This window comes from Aptenodytes forsteri, unplaced genomic scaffold, assembly GCF_000699145.1.
Source record: "Aptenodytes forsteri isolate BGI_AS27 unplaced genomic scaffold, ASM69914v1 Scaffold289, whole genome shotgun sequence".
Taxonomy (NCBI): Eukaryota; Metazoa; Chordata; class Aves; order Sphenisciformes; family Spheniscidae; genus Aptenodytes; species Aptenodytes forsteri.
This window is the reverse complement of record NW_008795025.1, coordinates 279,508-296,830: the sequence shown is the minus strand read 5'-3', so window position 1 is coordinate 296,830 and position 17,323 is coordinate 279,508. Positions and strand designations below refer to the sequence as shown.

The window sequence follows — 17,323 nt, the reverse complement described above, 5'->3', positions numbered from 1 at the left end:
CTGTTCAAAATGTAATTGCACCAAATGTGGATGGAATGTTAAAACTGTAAGGATTGTGCTATGGATAAGATAGTATTTATATAAACTTAAGAACGAGCCCCAACATTGTTTTTATGGGTAGATGCTGATGTTTCAAAACACTTGAAATGTGTTAGCTAACAAATGACACCCCACTACCGCACCTTAAAATCTGTGCAAGGCCTAACTGTTTATGTAGAAATCACACTATTTAACTATGTTTTGCGGACAGATGATCTTCAAACAAATAAAGTCAAATCTATACCTTGAGCTGGTTTGTAGGGGGCAGCATGTTGTGACATATGGGCTTAGAGTGGGGGAGAGGAAGGGAGGTATAATGAACTGTAAGTTTTTACATCATCTTCTCAACTGTGTTGTGTAATTGTGGTCTAAACTGACTCATGCTTTGTCTTATTGTTGTATACTTCTTTACGTAGGTAAAGCAGCGTGATCCCAGCTTTCCTAAATCGATGTGGAAACAATCATACTGGTATAGGTCCCTTCCAGCTGAACTATTGTATTCTAGAAGTGTAAATACTATATTGTCATTTTTGGAGGGGAAGTCACCTGTGTAAGATACCTTTATAGCTGAGTTCACAATGAGGTGTGCTGAATGGATGCATGCTATGTATTGTCTGTGCCATATGCACAGAGGTAGTTTGAAAAGGATTATTAATTCACATACAGCACTAGGAAACTTGATACCACTGCAGAACTGGAACTAGAAAAGCAAGTTGAGCTCAGCAGCTCTATGGGGAATTGTTTGAATGTCTGTCTGTGCTTCCAGAACCAGAAATGCAGAAAAACCTAGTACAGACACACCCTCATGGTCCATGGGGAAAAAAAAGTTTGTTTGGGTCCTGCTGGACCTAGTAACAACAGACATATTGGGTACTGAGAGAACTCTTCCTACAGTCAGTGCCTTAGTATTCAACTCTGTACTTGTTGGAGTCTTTTAGGTTAAGCATGCAGTCTAGTAAACATTCAATGCCCTGCAACAGAGAAACAGAGTGCAGAAACAGGCAAAGCCCTGTGTGATCTCTCCCTGGCCCTGCGTGGCTGTTGCTAAGCCGAGGCCTTTTTGGATGTGGGCTCAGTCGTGTGGAACTACTTGTGTTTGCACTGTGTTGCCCAAATTTCTGGATTCCAGGAATTGCTGAGAGGAACTTGCTACTCTTACAGGCTCAATGCGTAACACCCTTCAGAGCTGATAAGTTCTCCTAAAGCTGAGGCTGGCACTCAGCATGGTGCAAACTGCCAAGTGGCTCAGCTGGAAGCAGGCCAGCATACTCAGCAAACCAGTCCTGGCCAAAGCATCAGGCTGCCCCTGCAGTGAGCGTTTTTAAGTTTTTTGGTTTTGTTTTTCTAAGATCAGCATAATGCTGTCTCCAATTCTGTGGAGAAGAAAACATTCAAATTTGTGTATTTTGGGTTAAAAAAAAAAGTAAATTCTCTTGAATATAGTTGAAATATTTTAATTAATTTAACTTTTATGATCAAACCATGTATTAATTAGGTTTGTGCAAACAGCTTATATAGGTACTTGTCACCCAGAAGTGCAAAAAGTTGTCATTTTAGTATGATAACAAATCACGGTGAGCTAAATGGTATTGGCTGCTACTAAATCAACTGGAGAATGATCAGTCCAAGACAATCCCATCTTAATCCACAAACAAGTGTTAGTGCAGTTTCAGTGCTCAGTGAAGTCTTTAAAGCACAGGTTTGAGTAATATAAAATGCACAGTATGCAATCCAGTTGCCTCTTGTGCTGCAGGCGGCCTCCAGTTGCCTTCAGGTACTTCAGTATGAGGACATCAAATCTGTGCACGTATGTGTATTTTATAAAAAAGTTTTCCTTCCAGGTCTGCTATAGTACTTTTGGTTTACAAGGTGACAGGAGTCTTTTCAAAGAGCAATGCCATGAGATAAACACGTGGCTCCTCCCTCCATAGCGTATCAGCAAACCATACAGGTTTTGTGCAGAAGGAAGCATGCTTCTTCAGGAAGATGGTCCTGCTGTTGCATGTGTTTTCTGCATCTCTGAGCTAGCTGTGAGACTAAATTTACCTGCTGGTCCTACTGCTGAGATACCTCCCAAGAGATGGGCCTTAACAGGAACAGTCTGACTCTTTAATAGAAGAGGGAGTATAAGTTTGCTTTTGCTAAATCCCTCCCACAAAGACCTGTCCTATGGACTCCACTTAAAAGACTATTTGGAGCAGTTTGGGAGGCATCCAACATCTTGCAAATAACAGTTATTTGCAAGCTCCAGGACAGCAGCATTAGAAGGCAGTTGTATCTAATTACTCCTTAAAGGCCTTGCCTGCCTGTGTGTGTTCAGTTGAAAAGGCAAGTGAGTGATGGAGGTGAGTCAGTGGGGGAGAGGCAGGAGTGAGAAGCCATCAGCTGCTGTTTTGTTCTGTTGTTAATCAATAGGCCATAGCTTTTTCAGCTGAGCAATGCCACAAAAATGTCCCTGCTGCTTAGAGTTAAATGATCATCTGCATGATTGAGAAAAGCATGAGAAATCAGCAGAAAAACTTGGCTGTTCTTGTGATCAAGACAGGTCTTTAATGACTGCTGTTCTTGTTATTCTCTTACACCTGTATAGCCAAATGCAGCTGGTTCAATGGAGTGTAATGACAAACCAGTCCAGAGTAATGTCTACTGAATGAGCATGTTCCTTAAAGCCTAAGTCAGCTGCCTATTTCCATCACTGTAAATATATAAGCATGCAATTAAAAATTTATTTAGCCATTGTAGCTTGGTTTCTCTGTTGTATGAAAACTAAGAGTTTGTTTTACAAAAACCCATGCTTTTTTTATACATATTTTTATAGATACATGCATTTTGGGCAATTTTATTTTGTGTTGTTTGCAAGACAGGAAGGCATTTTTTCCTGACATCTGTGACAATGTGTTTGCTCTTTTTATTATACTCATCCAGTCTGGGAGGAGGAACACTAATATACAATACCAGTGATCCATGTTAAACTAGAAATAATGAAAAGAGACTTGACAAAGATACTAATTGGAAAGCAGTCCTTTGGGATGAAATTTATTCTTAGGTGTTTGCATAAGACTGCCAGCTCCTAGGCATGACAGTGATAGATGCATTTATTGTTACTAGTAAATGGTAAAACTTTATAAGGTTATTCTAGCCTTAAAAATTCACATGTATCCAAAGGTCTGAATAATTCATAAAGAGAAATGTATTTTTCTATAGATCGTTTACTCAGCTTTAGTCACTGGCTTGTTTGCACCGAGACTTTAAGGCTGTGACTAAAGACTTAAAAAAACAAAAACAAACTTTGTGAAAAGTTTATTCACACCATAAATTCCTTATACAGATGCATAAAGCTAAAAAAGAAAACTTTGTCACTGAGTTTGTCTAATGAAATTTTAACTGCCAATTAATGCTTGATAACATGGGTTGTTTGGCACACTTAAATATTTCTTTGTATTGTCAACAGCTGGTTTATATAAAAAAAGCTTTAGCAGTGATTTTTCTGAGGTGAAAGGCTAACCAAGTAGAAGCAAATAGATAGACAGCAGTTTGTCGTACTATCTAAATGGCTGTCCCTAGGCAGTTAGTTATAAGAAACAACTGTTTAATTTAATATTCACATGCAGCTTTATCAGAGGTGGTTACTAAACTGAAGGAATTATGTATTTGAGAATGGATCAGATAATACTCTCTAGATAGATAAAGCTCAGTGGAATTATTTCATTTTAATACTGATTTTCTTTCACACTGAAAGTCTCGTGTGCTGTATTGTCTCCCTGAACAAAAACTTGGGAGTACGTTCTACTAACTGTGGATTTGATCTTGGGATAATATGGCTTAGATATCACTCTTCACAGCGTTTTGAATCTTTATTCTTTCCTGCTGTTGTGGTTGAAATTGTCCATGGGTTTGTCATTGTTAAGTCTGTAAAAAATCTACCTCCATGCTCAGTGCAGTGGTGGTTTTTTTTTGTTTTGTTTTTTCCTAACACCTGAACGTTGTGGAAGTAGGTGAGGACAAAAAGCCCTGGGTTCCTGTGCACTCTTGGCAAGTAGCAGTTGTCCTTTTCTTTCTCAGCACAGAATGATAGAAAGTAACTTGAAGAAGAAAAACCAAAACAACTGTAGGATTGAGGACTTGCATAAAAGCTACTGCACCCTCAAGCAACATAAAGCTAAGGCTTTTCAAGGGTGGGTGGATGGGTGGGTGTTGTTTGTGATTTGTTTTTTTTCTGATTCAACCAGAATGACAAGGTGTGGGTGTGGGTGGTGGAGAATAGAGGTGAGAGGTACTTCTGCATCCTCTGCTTTCCAACTAAGACCTGGGCTGGGAAAGAGAAGAACCTTTAATATACAGTATTGATTGAGGTTGGCCTGTACTTGCCACTTGTTTCATGATATGTAGTGCCTATGATGTTTGCATATGGCTCATAGGTAAAATTAGTTTTGTGTATATTTAAGAAGGGAACTTACTAATAAGTAAAAAGGTAAGATAAATTATTGTAGCACTGGAAATAAATTGTTTATATATATTATCAGCAAAAATTTTACACTATTTTTTTTTTTCTGTTGACTTGTGTTTCATTTACTATTTTGTAATATACTTTATAATGGTCAAAATGCTAACTTCCAGACAGTCTCCCATTGCAGTCACTGGCATGTGACAAGTAGTTGTTGATCTTGTGTGTTTATGTTGTGATTTACCTCAGACAGAAATTGGCTCTTTTTGCTGATACTACAATTGTAGTGTCCAGTATCTAAAAGTAAAGCTGTATTAGAGGCGTTTTTATTTACAAATTTTGACATAAGCCGCCTTTCTGTCTTGTTTTTCGTGAAAGCTGAAGTCTATCTACTGAACTCAGTGGATGGATCAGAAACTTTGCAATTTCTGAAATGCTAATTATGCACGTGGTCTTTCACTCTGTTGCTTTTTCAGACCTCGAGCAGTGGAAGGCACTCTGTTCGGATCACAGGTCTCAGCACTATTGACTTTCGAGCTGGGTTTTCTAGGAAGTCAACATTAGACTTTAAAAAAACATCCAGCAGACCAGTGCAAGGTTCGTTTCCATTTTATTCCATGCTAAACAAGAACTGGTTTTGGGCCCCCGAAAGCAAGTAGAATTCTATCATGATCTCTCTGGTGAACTTTGTGATAAATCTGGGGCCACTGTTGGTTGGTTCTTGGGCCTTGAATGTGTGAGAGCAACCGATGTTCTTGTTTTATCACACTACGGTATTTTTTTGTATTAGCTTGGTTTTTTATGTCCCACAAATCCAGATTTTTTTTTTTAGCTATGAAATGCCTCAAAATTGCAACTCTGTTTCTGTTCCTTTTGGAGCTTCAGAAAAAGCCTTTGGCTCTAGAGCATGGTGAGGACTTAATAAAGAGGCTGCTATTTCAGAAACACCTGTTAAAAATTGGTAATTTAAACCCTAATCAGTGCTGTGTCTCCTGACAGCTAATAAGCAGAGCACAGCTTAGCACAACTTTAGTTTTTTGCTACTTAGTAAGTAAGGGTTGAAACTGAATGGTGCATTCATGGGGTAGTGGGCCATACATATGGAATTTAACCTTTCCTTTTTTAATTATTTTTTTTAGCACTTAAAATAGCATATTTCTGTTTTTCTAGGGATTCCTACCTTCGTGCTGCTAAATACCACAGGGATCTTTCTTCCAGCTAGAGTAGACCGACTGGAACTTCTGAGTATTACAGGGGAACTTCTTAAGACTTTGCCTGTGAAATACTATCCTGACAGAAAGCCCTATGGACTGTGGAATATTTCTGACTTCATTCCACCAGATGAAGCCTTTTTTGTTAAAATAATGGGCTATGACAAGGATGATTATCTTTTTCAGAGAGTTTCGAGTGTTTCATTTTCTAGTATTACTCCTGGTAAGAGATTTTAACTTGAATTGAATGTACATTTGTCATATCTGAATCAGTTAAAATTGATATCTAATATCTTTTTCTAAATTACACAAGCACTTTCTGTGCTGTTTCCTTCCAAAGTTCTATCTCTAGATTGTGATGGACAAGTTAATGTTATTATCTACTTGGTATAACTTTATCAGAAATTGGATTTCCTTTCATTAAAAGGAAAAGATAGGATATATGTTAGTAGCTGTTAATAATCTTTTGGGGAATATTTGCTTTCTTCAGATGCTCCAAAAGTTACAATGCCCACCAAGACTCCAGGATATTACTTACAGCCAGGGTCTGTTCCTTGCCACGTAGAAAGTCTTATACCTTTTACTCAGCGTTTTACTAAAAATGGAGTAAAACTAGGAGTGGATCAGTTCTTCAAGTAAGTAGTGACTTTTTTTCCCAGTACTGTTTTATTTCCTATTTATAGCCTATGATTTCTATTTATTATTTACTATTATACACTGCTTATATCCTATTACTTCCATTCTGTTATTTTTGGTGATATTCATTAGGGAGGCTATATTCTATGGAGAGATTTATAATATATGCATGTTTGGGGAGGGTGTATGCTCTGTGTAGATGATGAGATTATATGGTTCTGGCCAAAATCCCCCTCAAATGTATGCTCTTAAATTATGATAAACTGGGTCTAAAAGTCTAGAAGGTGAATGCTTTTAACTTATATTTTTTAAAAGTTATGTAAAGTAGATTGGTAACTAGCTTTTTTCCTGGAACACACCCCTCTCCCCCCTCCCCCCAACGATACATTAGATGATTATGTAACACACATTAATTTGCTTTATTTTTAATGGCCTTTCATGGATGCCCTAGAAGTATGTCCTATGATCTACCCTAGAAAACTTTCCTTTTCAGAAAATCTCTCAAAATAGGAAAACTTATACTGAATATACCAGAAGGCTCTTCAGATTTCTGCATAGAAGAGGGATTGCATGCTCTTTCTCTGTAGAGTGAGATGTGAGATAAGAATAAAAAAAAAAAAAATTATAAACGAATTAAAGTAGTCATAAAGTCCATCTTGTAATTCTGGTAGTTGAAAACAAAAGGAAAGTATGTACTAGAAATCAGTGTCGGCAGCCTCTGTTAGCCTCCTGTAAAGCCTGAAGCACTTCAGGAGAAGACTGAAGGCTGAGTTCTAGCACTCAATAGCAAGTACATGACTACCAAAATAAATTCTGAAGCTCCCTTGTATACTGTTGGCAATGTGAAATGCTTTTTTTTTTTTTTTTTTTTTTTCTTTAATGAGGTGCCATTTACATTTAGTCAACCCTGGCACATACTTTAGCAGCTGTGTAATTTTTTCCATTCTTTAGTTATCAAACCACACACTCCTACTCCTTGCTTTTCACATATCCAGCACCTTTATGATTGGGCTGCGTTTTTCATATTACAAACCAGATGAATGAACAGATCATCCAAGTTAATGCAACAAAATATATCTCAAGCCAAATATTATTGATCACAGTTAAATAGGATCTAATTCGGCTTGGCTTGTTTGCGTTTTATTAGTAATGAAGTTCCATACAAGATTTGTCCAGCTTACTAGTTTAATGCAGATTTGAGCTGTATTATTGCTCTGCATTGAATGAGTTTGAATGAGTTTTGTTTTGGTGACAAGATGTCATCTTTACTCAATTTTTTTTTAATACTTATTTCAAAAAGTAAATGGTTTATAAGTTGAATATTATAGTTCTAGCATGACAGTTGTCTATGTGAAAGTACCATTAGAATGAATACAGGTTAAGGGTTCTTGAAGTAAACGTACTTTGAAAATTTTTTTAACTTTGATTCCAGAGGTACTATCAGCTGTAATAATAATTCCTAATTTTAAATGAGTAATGTGTAAGAAAAAGAAATTTCTCTAAAATTGCAACAGCTTTGTTTTTCTAGATTTCTGCATCCTGTGGTCATCTAGTAAGAAAAGTTGGATTTTGATTAATATCCTAGTGCATTTCTGACAAGTTTGATGTAAGAGATCAAGAACAGTAGTTAAGCACCTCATTCCAGTGGGAAATCAGTGGGAACTGAGCACTAATGTGTCTTTAAAATTCATTCTGTATTATAAATGGCAGATCCCACCAACCCTGCAAAGGGCAGAAACTGCAAAAATAATGTGTGAAATTCCGATAAGGGCAATCCATTTAGTTAACAAATAATAATCATAATAATAATTTAAAAAAAATCACTGAATCAACTGATACTTGTGGTTGTTAGTCAAGTCTAGTATCTGATTGCTAAACCATGCAGAATAGAAGCCTCCAACCTATGTGTTAACTAGTGCAGTATGAGTGAATCTTAGGTTTTTGTTCATTCGTGTCAGCCACAGCCTGCTGCTGGTAACTTCCTAAGTGAAAATGTGATATGGAGTGTGGTGGTTTGTGGTGACCAAGAGGTGAGGTTAGATACAACGTGAATATCACTGTGCTCTCTGCCAGTGTTTCTACAGTAACTAATAACCAGGATGTGATTTGGTCTTTGGATTTTGCAACTTGGCTAAGGGAGTATGTTTGTATTTTCCAAACTGACTAGATAAGCAGCTTGATCAGCAAATTGCATATATTGTAAAATGATTTGGGTAAATAAATGACTTGATGCTGAAAGGTGCAGAGTTATCCCGGTAACACATGTTGCAAAGAGTTGTGTGCAGTTACTGCTTTTTAGAGTCAGTGCTAAAGTGTGCAGCAGATGCCTTGAGGTGTGTATTATTAATTGCTGCCATTGCTGTATTTAATTTTTTTTTTAATAGACTACCGCAAGTCTCTGTTTGCCAAGCTTTTCCTCTCTGAATACATTTCCTTTTATGCTTCTGTTCTCAAGGCTTCCATGTTTAACATGTGGTGTATAGTAAAAGTCAGGAATGAAGAAAAATAGGATTGCATAACTTCACTTTTAACATACTTTCCATGGAAAAGAGAAGTTTCTCAATTTTCACTCGGAAGAAACACTGCCTTATTCTTTAGACTTGGCAGCTAACTGCCATTTCCATTTGCCAGCATTGCACTGTAAAATGTCATAGATTTTATAATTGATATATTAGGTTATCTAGAATAAGTACGACATAAGAGAGAGTAAGTAGGAAGCTGTTTAAGGTCACTATATACTGTTTTCATTTGTGGTGTAGTTGGATTGTCTGTCTCATGATGCTACAGCGTTGTACTTTCACACATATTCCAAGTCTTTCTCTTGTTCTTCCTGTATCCTTTAGGGATTGATAAATCAATCTATTCAGTCAAACAAAAGAGGCAAAGGGTTCACTAATTTAGTTTTTTCCCCATAATGTGGCAATTACTTGCCAAAGCTATCATGGATATTTTAGCACTCATCAGCTTTGTTTATATGCCAATAACAACAGGCCACAGGGAGCACTGGGATACTGCATAAGAACCACTGTTTTGCTCATTTATGTCATCATCTGTGTGTCTGTTGCACCATTCGTTGTATAAAATGTGGTTTTGAATCTTGAGAAGCTGTAAGAGTGTTTGTTCTTAAGCACATGTAACCACCAGTCAATGTAGCTTATACTTTTATTCTCCTCTTGACTTTAACATTGCATGTGATGTATACATGGTATTATTGCAATTCAGCTTTGCCCTCGCTGCGATTTATTTATAGAAAAACTCCAAGTATTTATCTGGATTCCTCTTATATTCTCTTGCTCACATCTCCTCTGTACCCCACCCTCAACTTTCAGTCCCGAATCCATCAATTCTGTCTCTGTATGTGTTGCGCTGTTTAATTTTTGTATGGCTAGGCAATCAATGTACAGAATATTGGACTATTACAGTTATTGCCGGTCATAGGTTCAGAGGTGCAGCCGGCAGAGCAGAAGTCGGCATCATCTTCATACGGGTACTTCACATTTTGCTGGACTGTAAATGTTTGGCATGGAGGTAGTCCCTGCAGTTTAAAAAGTACAAAGAGGGCTGCCTGGATGTAGTCATCTTCTAGTAGGGTGGATGTTGCCCCCTCCACTATATGAACCTAATAGTGGATTTGCATATGGAGGGGGGAAAGTAGATTATATCTGGTAAAGGACAGGGCCTCCTTTATGTGTAGCCCCTACCTGTACCTGGGAATTTGAAGAGCTCATGCTGAGAGGATGAACCCTTCTTACTCATGCTAGTAAGAGCCACAGGTTTGGTACCACATACTGGCTCTACATAGAAACTTGTTGGTATTAAGGAAAGGTATCTTCTCAGGTAGTAAATATAACAATAGAGTACGAGCAGCTGAGTGAATGACTGCAAATACAGTGCTTTTAGTTATTGTGTGACAACTGTTGACATATGTTAAAAGCATATTTGTAGATGTGCAAGTGAGACATTCTGCAGGAACTTACACTTCTTAACACTTATAAAAAGCCTGACAATGTATATATAATTTCTTTAAATAAAATCCATAAAGCTAGATCCAATTTGATTCATCAGAGGGTCTGTTTTTCCTCCTAACTGTTGTGAAAATCTCCTATGTCTGTAGTCAGGAAACCAAGTTCTTGTACCTCTTGATTCCTTTAGGAATAATTTAGGAATAATTAGTGAGTATGCCCTTTTTTCCCCCAGAGAATCATCTAGTATGAGTTGGGAAATTGCCAAGGTCTCCTTGTCTGATGAAGGCTTTTACGAATGTATGGCAACTAGCAGTGCAGGAGCTGGACGTGCACAGACGTTTCTGGATGTATCAGGTGGGTAGTAGTCCATCCTTCGACGCTGAAGCATGGTAATACATTGTGCTGGAACATTTAACAGAGAGCAATGGCACTTGGGGACAATAAAATACATTTCCAGTTCTAAGTATATTTTTAATTAATGTGTCTTTTCTCACCCATGTACACAAGTGTTCTGATGTTTATTCAGCACACCTGTTTTAGATATTAACATTGGATTTGTTTTAATTAGTTCCCACTATCAGTTGGACTTGCAGAATAGATATGGCCTGTAGAAGCAGAAATTGAAATCTCAGATTTCAATTGTTCTCATTTTTATTTCAAGCTGTAGCAATTTTATGTTTACTTGATTGTATGTATTATCTGATAGACGAGGAATTATGAAAGTTGCATTCAAAAGTTTTCTGCCTTTTTTTAAACAAGATTCAGTGAATTGTTGGAAATCTTTTCTCATCTATTACCTTGAATTTTTTAAAAGTGAATAACTAGGATGAAGGAAGTAAAATTAAATGAGGAATAAATTGAGCTAATCACAAAGATAATTTTGAATAAACAGTAGTATTTGATTACTAGCCCCAAAATGGCTAGCAATCGTTCTCTGTCCAATAGATAATTTTAATCATTGTCTTTTGTTTTATTTAATTTATAATTTTCCTAACTTCATAAAAATCTCAATTTAAAGGACAACTAGTTATAAATCTGATCATCCATTTAGTGTGAGTTGGTGTGCCTTATGTGTTAAAGCAGTTTCAAAGCATAAAGCACTGATATTCCACTTGCTCAGGGAGAGGGAATTTTCCTATGTAAATTAATGATCTGTTCAGACTTGAGGCACTAAATGGTTGACCCATTAATTATTACTAAAAGTTAGTTGTGATAAGAGAGAATCCTTCCTGAAAAGTGAATAGCATCATCCTGGTCAAGCTTTGGACATAAAAATGGGAGAAAGGGAGAGGGTATAGTTAGTCTTCTGTGAAGGCAAATGTAAAGCTGTGCCGCTTGTGTACCTGTTAATCTGACCACTGGAACACTTGGACGTTGGTTATTGTCTGCAGATTACGATGTTGAGAGTTTTCAATTGCAGATCAGCTAGAAATGTTTCCCAAGGTAAAACAACAGGCTTTACTTCACCAAGTTAATCCTTTTACTCTATCAGAGGAATTTAGTTTAAGTAACTGTAAACCAAGATGAACCCCAAACACAGATGGAGAAGACATAAAAACAGGCATGGTCTTGAACTGCTTCAGCAGACAGTAGAGGTCTTCTGCAGGAAGATGACCTGCAGGAAAAATTAAGAAAAGCTTATTTATGCATGTGGGTGGATGAAAACCCTGTTCATACTATAGCGAATTTTGTCACTTAATTTTTCACTGTTGCAATGCAGTCTGAGGGAAAGGGAAAAATTTCTGTTTTGAAACAAAAATCCGTTCTATATAGCCTTCTGTTTGTGTTGGTCAGACGTCTGTCATGCAGAAGTGTAAGTTGTTGCTCTTGACTAGGGGAAAACACTGGGGCTGAGTCAGTTAATTTACAGTGGCAGTGAGGATAGTAGAGCTCAGAACAGCAGTTTGAATTCAGCCTCAGGGTTTCATATAACTGCTTGAAATCGAAGTTGTCTTGTCTTTTATCTCTTGTAATAGCTAATTCAGGTTAGTTAACCTGGATTATGAATCATAGAATCACAAAACAATTCAGGCTGGAAGGACCTTTGGAAGTTACCTAGTCCAACTCACAGCTCCAAGCAGAATTAACTTCCAAGCTTGATTGCATTTCTCAGGAACTTGTCCAATCAAACTTTGAATGTCCCCAAGGATAGAGATTTCATAAGTTCTATGGGCAGCCTTCAGTGTTTAACTACCCCCACACGGAAAATACTTTGCATGTCTAGTCAGAATTTCCCCTGCTGCCTATTATGACCAGACTCTCATCCCTTTTTTTTTTGTGTGTGTGTGTGTGCACTGAGAAGACTCTAACTCTGTATTCTCTAAAACAACCCACTCAGTAGTTGAAGAGGGTGACTATATATCCCTTCACCTTCTCTTTTCCAAGCAAAGATGTTCCTCTCACTGCAGTATGAGCAAATCCAAAGAAACCAGTGTGATACTGATTCCATGCAAGGCAAAGTTTGTAGAGAAACAGCCCTCTTACACCAAGTGGTAAATTTGAGGAGAGGAACATCCTTTTAGTCACACAAAGTACTTGAGTAGAATAGAACAGTAACATCAATACTTACCCACGTCCTAGCTCTAGAGCACTTTTTTATATTTTGGCTATGAAAATCCTTCAGGCGGATAGGGTATTCCCACATGCTTGTTTCAAACCATGTTTTGGAGGACAGAAGCTGTTATATTCTGCCCCAGAAACTGTGGACATAAAAGATTCTTGGTCTGGAAGTTGCAACCATCCTCCTCCTCACAGAGAAAACTGAAAGCAAATCCTAACTTTTTTCTTGTGATATTGGTAGCACTTGAAAGTCAAGAGTGATGAGGGGAAAAATTCACGTATCCTCTCATTTACAGAGCACTGAGAGATCGACTGAGACTGACTCACTATGTAAACATGAGCAATTAGTTCTGTTTTGAGCCATGCAGAGGATTAATGTGAGGGAGATGCTTTGAAATCCTTGTGTACAAATATTTGAAAGAAAATTACTTGAAATTTCTTCTTTAAGCAAAGTAAACAATCTTTTCAAGTATTCTTAGTTTGCCTAGCTGACAGACAGTGTATCACAGATAATCCATTTTGTCAACTGCGGTGTGAAAGGTATTGGAACTATGTCAACATTTGCTAGTTTCAGAAAAAGCAAACACTTGAGTTTGACTTTGTCTTACTAGTATTAAATCTTCAAAATGTCAAATGGCTTGTTAGCTTGTGCAGGCACCTTAACTGAAGCGCTCTGAATACAGGGGATCCAGCTTAGAGTTTGGCTGGGGGATTGCTATGTATTTGCACTATTGTGGTAAGAGGCTGGTGTAGTCCAAAAGATGTCATGCCCCACTGGACTGACATGCAAAAGATGGGGATTTTAGTCCTGTACTGGCCTTCATTTCTCTCTTTTCTAAGTTTCTTTAAGTAACATACTTGGTGATATGCCCATGGAAAGCATTAGAAGATTTGTCATTTCTCCCAAACAAACCAAAACCTAAAGTGCAGGGGAGAAACTCCATTCTCAGTAAGCAAGTCTAGCTTTTCTTGACTCTCCTCTGTATGTGTTAAAATACACAGCTTTGGTAATGAGGGTGATTGCTGTTAGGGACAGTGTTTATAGGGAAGGAGAGTTGCACACCCAGCCTGCAGAGTGTATGAGTGATTCATTGCTATGCAGAGATCTAGCATAAAGCTTGTGAACCTCATCTGAGACCCCACATGAGACTTAAGTGAGGAGGAGTTATGGTTGGCTCTGAGCTTAGGAGTAACTTTCACCCTTAATAAATACAGACTTTTTTTTTATTCCCTGTTATCCTTGGTTTTCTTAGGATAATTGTTTTTTGGTGTGTACTGATAAAGATTTGGTCTTGCTCTTACAGCTGTCTTATTTCTGCTAAAGCATCCCACTCAGAATATTATTCATTGCAGATCTTTCTTTTTTCAAGAGCGAGTCTGGGGAAAAACAAATGGAATATATATGTGTTTTTAATGGGAATGCATAAAGTGATACATAGTGTATTTTCTTTCTCTAACATTTAAATGTTGCCTCCTTTATCAGTGATATATCAAGAAGGATCAGGATGACTGCTTCTATTTTAAGCATCTGTGGTTTCAAAGTTTAATTCCAGTACAAAATTATTGCAGCTGCTTTCTTTCAGGAGTGTGATAGTGTACAGATGAGTAGAGTGGAAAGCAAATAATAACAAATAGTGGAAGTTGCAACATAAAATGTGTACAGATAGGAAGGAAAAGATAATGAAATTACCTAAGATTTGAGTGGAAACTATTAAGGGATGTTGTAAGTTGCTGCAGCTCCAGCCTAGGAATTCCTCCTGCCTGGCTGCTGGAGCTCAGCCCCATGTGCCCAGGGACCTGAGGGTCTCTGTTGCGGACCCATGGACACTGCTACTGCGTTCTTGTTTGCAAATTCGTCAGTAGTGAAGCTGAGCATGTATCACAGACACACAGAGGACACTGACACAGTCGGCTCCACAGACTGCCACAGACAAGGTGCTGCCTTCAACAGCAGCTACACACAGGACTTGCATAAAGTATGGGACAGCCAACTCCCCTCCTCCTCCCTGGCTGGTAAGGATTGAAGCTCACTAGTGAGAGCACACATGCACTGTGCTCTAGAGCCATGTGCACATTTGCAGATCCCTTGAGTATTGGCAGGGCCCCTCTGTCCCCCCAATATCCCTGCCGAGGTCCTGGGCCCTCTTACCTGCTTCTTGCCAGCTGTTCCAGCTTGAAATTTGCTAACAAACTGCACGCACACCCCCTACGCGCACATGGTTTGGGGAAAGTATAGAATTGTCTGAGATCCTCGCCTGCTCCAGTAGCTGGTACTCAGACTGCAGCCTCTCCAGTAGCTGACGCCACAGGCCCAGGGTGCCTACACCCCCTGGTCTGACTGCAGTAGCTGGCACCCTGTCCACTCACACTGGTCCCCACAGTAGCTGGCACTTAGTCCTTGCAGGACACGCACAGAAGGGATAGGGAGTGAGATTACACAGAGAGAGAGTTAGAAAAAGATTTAATAAGATGACAGGACAGACTGTGGTGAGTGATCAGGAGCAGGGCTCAGTTGGACAAGAGTAGTGACTGGCGATGTTTTACATGCAATAGGCCCCTTTTATGCCCCTTTCTGCCTACTCATTCCTTTGCTCCTCCCTAATTCACTTCCCCTGCATTTTCCTTTATCAATTTGCATAGTTCAACAGCTTCTGCCTCCCTTCCTCCCCCGCCATATCTGGGACCCCCAGGTTTGTGTCCTTATCAGTTGCAAAGTCCAGGTTGGCTCCTCTTTGAAATGATGCTCGTAGCTTCTCGATAGCCCATCAATTAGCATGATGAAGTTTTGTTTCTTGTCATTGTCTGTGCTATTGTTCATCTGTCAGATCTGTGTCTCTGTATACTGTGTTTATTACCTCCCCTTTTCCTTATCCTATTTGACAAGGTCCTTGATCAGATAAACTTATGGGAACAGATGCTCTCTCCTTCCATATTCCCTTCTAGAAACAGTCATGAAAAGAACTTAATAATGGTGCATAGAGCAGCTGTTGACTTGGCTTCATTGTTGCTAATAGAAGAGCTTGCTAGTAACATGTTTTTTTCATATACAAGCCTGTAAAAATGTAGTGCGTAGCTCAGATTCCACCATGTGTAGTCACACCTCAGTCAGAGATCAGGCTCTGAGACCTGGTGGTGGTCGTCTCTTCTGTTGCTGTGGCGCTCCGATCTCTTGTTGGCTTACCCCAGTGCATGATGTGAGAGAGCACTGTGTTCTTTGAGCTCATGTGATGTGGTCTTTCATTCTACATGATACAATAGTTTTGACCTAAATCAGGTTTGTTCTTGCGATGTAAGCTCCTGTCAGGTAGCTTAGCATCAGGGAATGAGGACGCTGCCCTGGCTTCTGTTTCATGGCTTCAGCAATGTGAAATGAAACTAAATGTTAAACCAATATTACTTCTTTTTTTAACGCTATCGTTTACTTGAAGTTGTTTATCAAGAATCCACAAATGAAGCAAAGGTTCCCAAATCTTTTTCTCTTATAAGTTTTGTTCTTTATTCTGTTCTTCTTATGCAGAGCCTCCACCCATGATTCAGGTCCCTAATAATGTCACAGTTGTCCCTGGCAAAGGAGCCATCTTGACCTGCCTAGCTTTAAGCACAGTGCGTTACAATCTCACCTGGCAGAGAAATGGCAGGGATGTGAGGCTTAAGGAGCCCCTGCGAATAAGGATGATGAGCAACCTGTCTTTAGAGGTGAAGACTGTGAAGCTCACGGATGCTGGCAAGTACAACTGCATCGCTTCTAATGAAGGTGGATCTACCACAGCATCAGTCTTCCTTACAGTGCAAGGTAACAAGGAAACTGTCTGTTAAACTTACTCTGTCATGGTTTATATTTTCTTTATCTTGTGAGCTGTCTCTCTTAGTAACTCTTGTATTTTATTCATGCCTGTTTAAAACCACTTGGAGGCTGACAGAACATTATGTAGTTCTTCCCTGTTTTAAAATGGCAATGGGAGTCACCAGACAGCACTAGTGCTCGTTTTGCGAGACTGCCTTGTGCTGTGTGTCTCTGAGCGGTGCTTTGATCCTCCTCCTGTAACTGTCAATTTAACTGCTGTACAAGTGAATGGAGCCTGAGGTAGTTTTGTTGTTAGTGTCTCCTAAAGAGTAGAGCACAGAAATAGCTACACACACACACATACCACTCCCCAATATTTGTAGCCAACCTCTACTTTGAGAAAATTTACAGGCTGGCTGTGTGGATTACTTTTATTTTTTCAGTGAAACTATAACTATAGTTATATATGTGTTGTAGATAAATTGGTAAAAGTTTTTGTGTTCATCTGGATTATTTTATCTCTCTTTATAACAGAATAGTACTTCTAAGTTTTTCTGTGTATTATGTATCTGTTTTATAGTGCCAGTCAATACAAGCTAAGAACTAATCATGATTCTGTGAAGGGCTAGATTTTATGAAGGCAAGGACTTAAAAAATATGTCAGAACTGAAAAAGGCAGCATGGG

The 17,323-nt window shown here is 38.6% G+C and overlaps 1 protein-coding gene across 1 annotated transcript in view; it reads left to right on the top strand.

Annotated features, from left to right (window-relative positions):
* Positions 1–17,323, top strand: part of HMCN1 (hemicentin 1) — a 209,654-nt gene that overhangs the window by 56,906 nt on the left and 135,425 nt on the right. Inside the window, exons 8-12 of the mRNA XM_009275892.2 lie at positions 4,960–5,080; positions 5,654–5,917; positions 6,185–6,329; positions 10,528–10,649; positions 16,372–16,647. Of these exons, the coding sequence (XP_009274167.1) occupies positions 4,960–5,080; positions 5,654–5,917; positions 6,185–6,329; positions 10,528–10,649; positions 16,372–16,647 (928 nt within the window). The remainder of the gene's footprint in view (positions 1–4,959; positions 5,081–5,653; positions 5,918–6,184; positions 6,330–10,527; positions 10,650–16,371; positions 16,648–17,323) is intronic.